Source organism: Sinocyclocheilus grahami, unplaced genomic scaffold (genome assembly GCF_001515645.1).
Source record: "Sinocyclocheilus grahami isolate Dianchi unplaced genomic scaffold, SAMN03320097.WGS_v1.1 scaffold92.1, whole genome shotgun sequence".
NCBI classification, from domain to species: domain Eukaryota; kingdom Metazoa; phylum Chordata; class Actinopteri; order Cypriniformes; family Cyprinidae; genus Sinocyclocheilus; species Sinocyclocheilus grahami.
Window position 1 is genome coordinate 10,319 of NW_015505271.1, and position 4,847 is coordinate 15,165.

General features: G+C 35.6%; 1 protein-coding gene across 1 annotated transcript in view; it reads left to right on the top strand.

The window, feature by feature from the left end:
- LOC107587414 (netrin receptor UNC5D-like) overlaps positions 1 to 4,847 on the top strand; it is a 34,559-nt gene that overhangs the window by 3,862 nt on the left and 25,850 nt on the right. The window contains exons 3-4 of the mRNA XM_016275214.1: positions 1,939 to 2,103; positions 2,593 to 2,625. Coding sequence (XP_016130700.1) covers positions 1,939 to 2,103; positions 2,593 to 2,625 — 198 coding nt within the window. The remainder of the gene's footprint in view (positions 1 to 1,938; positions 2,104 to 2,592; positions 2,626 to 4,847) is intronic.

The following is a 4,847-nucleotide window of genomic DNA, read 5'->3' on the forward strand; positions in this document are numbered from 1 at the left end:
TTTCATCCGACCATGCATGATTACTGTTGGTTTGCATAATACATTTTAATCTTTTCACTTTATTTAATAATTTGTTCACAGTTAGGCTTCAAATGTGTCAAACACATTTAATTTGTTTAATTCTTAATTAATCATGCATTGAGTTTATATATGGTACATGATGGCAATTAAAATACAAAGTATTTTTTGTAGAAATTAAATTCAATAGGAAAACATGTTCATAGTATTCTCAAATGTCTTTTAGGTTGTGCTGCAAAAATGAATTCCTTTGATTAAAAATCATACCAGTAATTAGTTGAGAATAGTTATTTTTTAAATGTTAATTAAATTGCACAATATACCATGTTGATTCATTGTTTATAATTAATTTCTAAAACCTCTTAAGCATCTGTCCAATTGGGTAGAGTTAAATCTCACAGTATTTATTTTATTCACATAATGTGCAGCAAAACATTATGAACAACATAAGTGCCTTTGCGTATTCAGCTTGTTACAGTGTTACGCTACCATACAAAAGATTGATGTTGGTAAGATTTTTTACTGTAAAAACAGTAATATTGTAAAATGTCATTACAATTTAAAATAAATGTTTTCTATTTGAATATATTTTAAAATGTAATGTATTCATGTGATGCCAAAGCTGAATTTTCAGCAGCCATTACGCTTTAGTGCCACATGATCCCTCAGAAATCATTATAAAATGTTGCTTTGATGCTCAAGAAACATTTCTTATTATCTCAGTTGAAAACTAATATTTTTGTAGAAACCATGATTATTTTCTTTTCAGTATTCGAAATAGAAAATGGAAATACAAATACATTCATGTTGCACTCAGTTGTTTTCTTGACTTCGTGATATTTAAATAAATTTGTGAACCAGTTTTTTTTTCATCCGACCATGCATGATTACTGTTGGTTTGCATAATACATTTTAATCTTTTCACTTTATTTAATAATTTGTTCACAGTTAGGCTTCAAATGTGTCAAACACATTTAATTTGTTTAATTCTTAATTAATCATGCATTGAGTTTATATATGGTACATGATGGCAATTAAAATACAAAGTATTTTTTGTAGAAATTAAATTCAATAGGAAAACATGTTCATAGTATTCTCAAATGTCTTTTAGGTTGTGCTGCAAAAATGAATTCCTTTGATTAAAAATCATACCAGTAATTAGTTGAGAATAGTTATTTTTTAAATGTTAATTAAATTGCACAATATACCATGTTGATTCATTGTTTATAATTAATTTCTAAAACCTCTTAAGCATCTGTCCAATTGGGTAGAGTTAAATCTCACAGTATTTATTTTATTCACATAATGTGCAGCAAAACATTATGAACAACATAAGTGCCTTTGCGTATTCAGCTTGTTACAGTGTTACGCTACCATACAAAAGATTGATGTTGGTAAGATTTTTTACTGTAAAAACAGTAATATTGTAAAATGTCTTTACAATTTAAAATAAATGTTTTCTATTTGAATATATTTTAAAATGTAATGTATTCATGTGATGCCAAAGCTGAATTTTCAGCAGCCATTACGCTTTAGTGCCACATGATCCCTCAGAAATCATTATAAAATGTTGCTTTGATGCTCAAGAAACATTTCTTATTATCTCAGTTGAAAACTAATATTTTTGTGGAAACCATGATTATTTTCTTTTCAGTATTCGAAATAGAAAATGGAAATACAAATACAAATAGAAATCTATTATTATATTGAGATAATATTGAGAATTTGATCAATTGGCTTAAAATATGTTGATGTAATGTGTGTAGCCCCGCCAGGGTGGTCAAGAGTTGGACCATTAAAACACTTTTAATTAAGTTTATGAAGTCTCTAGAGATCTCATACGTTCATTGCCGAGTGCAGTGAATGCACAGAGCAGCTGTTCACCTTCCTTAAACGGCAACCCCGTTGTGTGCTCTGCAGTGGATGGAGTCTGGGAGGAGTGGAGCGAATGGACGATGTGTAGCACGCAGTGTGAGATGCAGCGATGGAGGGAGTGCAACGCTCCACCGCCTCGTCACAGAGGCAAGATGTGTGAGGGAGAAGGTCAAAGCACTGAGAACTGCACGGGAGGACTGTGTACGCAAAGTGAGTATGTGCAAATGGCGTATTATGTCATAAACAAGTCATTTCATCGATGACAACAGTGTCATCGTCATCGCGTGTTGGTCATGCTATTGCTCACTTGGTCCTTGACACAAAGCTCAAGCATGTGAATTGCAATGTTTCGGGAACTGTGATAATTGTCTGCTAAAAGTGGATGAAAGTGAAGGCATCATGCCCCGTGTCCCTCTCAATATCTCCCTCGTAGCTGTTATGATGAGAACCCTCTCAGATTTCTCCTCCTTAATGAAGGATGGAAACATCCTGCAGCCTAAGTGATCCAAAACCATCTGCCAGTAGCTTCCCATGGCAACAATGCCGAGCAACAGTATCCACAGCTGATGTTGGCACAGCCTGCAGTTGGACATCTACCCGTGATGTGAATCGGATAGCAGATTTGTAATAAGTATTACAGGGATGGACTGTAATTCTCTCTCCCTCTCTTTCTCTTGTTCTGTCTCTTTTTCCCTGCAGATGGGAAGCTGATGCATGATGTTAAGCCTCAGAGTGAGTTCCTACTCCATGTGAATTCATAATTGCTGTACAGATGAGGGAATAAAACAACAAAATAAGCTGTTGCTAATGTTAATGTTGAACTTCTGTTTGAATCAGTTTTTTCTTAAATATCCTTTTTATGAGAATTTGTGTGGTAGCTTTTTTTTCTTCATCCTTAATTAAGAGAAGCTCAGTCACCTCAAATATGTCTTCACTTCTACGCTTGGTTACCTGTATCATTATGCTGACAACACGTGCCATTTTCAACAAAGTGGAAAAAAAGATGCAGAAGATTAATTAGCAAGAATCCAATCTGTCTCTCAGTTTGAATTTTAGTATGGAAATCACAAACCAACTAAGGCATCCACAGCAAGCAAACTTTAGAAATAAGAGCCATTTTCAACAAAGTGGAAAAAAAGATGCAGAAGATTAATTAGCGAGAATCCAATCTGTCTCTCAGTTTGAATTTTAGTATGGAAATCACAAACCAACTAAGGCATCCACAGCAAGCAAACTTTAGAAATAAGAGTTTTTGCAATGCAAAAATAGTTGTTAGAAAATATGAAATCAAATAATACATTTATAATATAAAATTAAAGTATAAAAAAATATAGCATAATTGGACAAAAAATACCAGTGGAACAAGAAAATAATTTTTCTCTAAAAACAAAATATTTTATCTAAAACAAGTCTTATTGTCTTATTATGGCAATTTTTCTTCTCAGCTAAATTTATCAGAAAAAGGCAAAGATGCTGATTATGAATTAGATGATTCTCAGTATAGTCCTAAATATTTAGCAGGTGTCATTATGAACTTTTCCAAATTTTCTGCTTATCCATTTCAGAGGATTTCAAAGTGCTAGTCAATGTATTGTGTCCTTTCAGATTAGAGAGAGTGAGTGATTGGATGTGGCATTTGAACGTGTGCTATATTTAGAGGAAGCGACGAGGTGTAATCATTGAATATTAACTTGCCTCGTCAAGCATATTATGTCTTAATTTCTCCCTGTGTATTATTTTAACCATATTGAGGCACTTTGCAAAACATCATTATAAATATGTATTAGTACCAGGTGCTTCTGCATTGTTACAGTGATGTGGCTCTGAGACTCTTCCGTGTGCATTGGTGTGTGAGCTGGGTTATAATGCTTCTAATTGAATCTATTAAATCTGTTCCATGATGGACATGCAATTAATTCACCTTTACACTTGGACAGAAACTTCTTTCCAGCTTGAAGCATGTAATCCTGTTCAACTTTCCGTAGTGCGTTAGGATATTTGAAATGCAGTGCTGTAGTTTTATAAACATATTCTTCCTCTCATGGCATGATTAATGTCCTCTGTGTCCTTTGTGATCTGGCGAGTTCGGTCTGCCCAGCCCTCCTGCTGCAAAGGTCATTTGGGCCTGTGCTATAGAAGCCAGCTGAACAGATGTATCATTGTGTGGGGTGTTGGCAAACCACCCTGCCAGTTATTAAAGTAGTAAGAGCCCTGGAATTCACACCTCCCAAACTTTATACACTGCTAAACATGTGCATATTGCACCTGTTCCATTTGCACAGGTGTCTAAAATATTTGCAAGTTTAACCGCAATGATCAGACATGGCAACTTTAATGTTTCCCTGTTACCAAAATGATATTTTTCTGGCACCATCAAAACATTTCACTGGCACAACTGTTAAACTGTTAAAAACTTTCTAAAAATCTTATTTATCTTATTATCTTGGTTATCTTATTATATTACTATATTTTTTGTCTATTTCATAACAATAATAGCAACATATAATAGCAGCAATAATGATTGCAACACCTCTAGTTGAGTGAGCTCGCAACCTGAACGGGCAGGGCACACCCTGTGCCTGATCGCTTGGAGGTTCACCACCTGATCCCTGAAGGGAGTAGCGGGAACCTTGGGCACATAGCCGGGCCGGGACACCTGGGAACCCGAACTCTAGGCACAAATCGTTGACCGAAAATGCATGCAGGTCCCCTACCCTCTTGATGGGTCTTCATTGAGAGGAACTTCAGCTCAACCGTCTGCAAAAGGCTCAAATGGGCCCTGCTGTAGTGCCGTGAGCACTAGAGTCAGGTCCCAAGAGGGTATAGAGGGCGGAGGATTTAACCTTCTCGCCCACTTAAGGAACCTGACGACCAGGTCATGCTTCCCCAGCGACCTCCCTTGTACGGTGTCGTGGTTAGCAGCAATTGCAGTGACATAAACTTTCAGGGTGGAG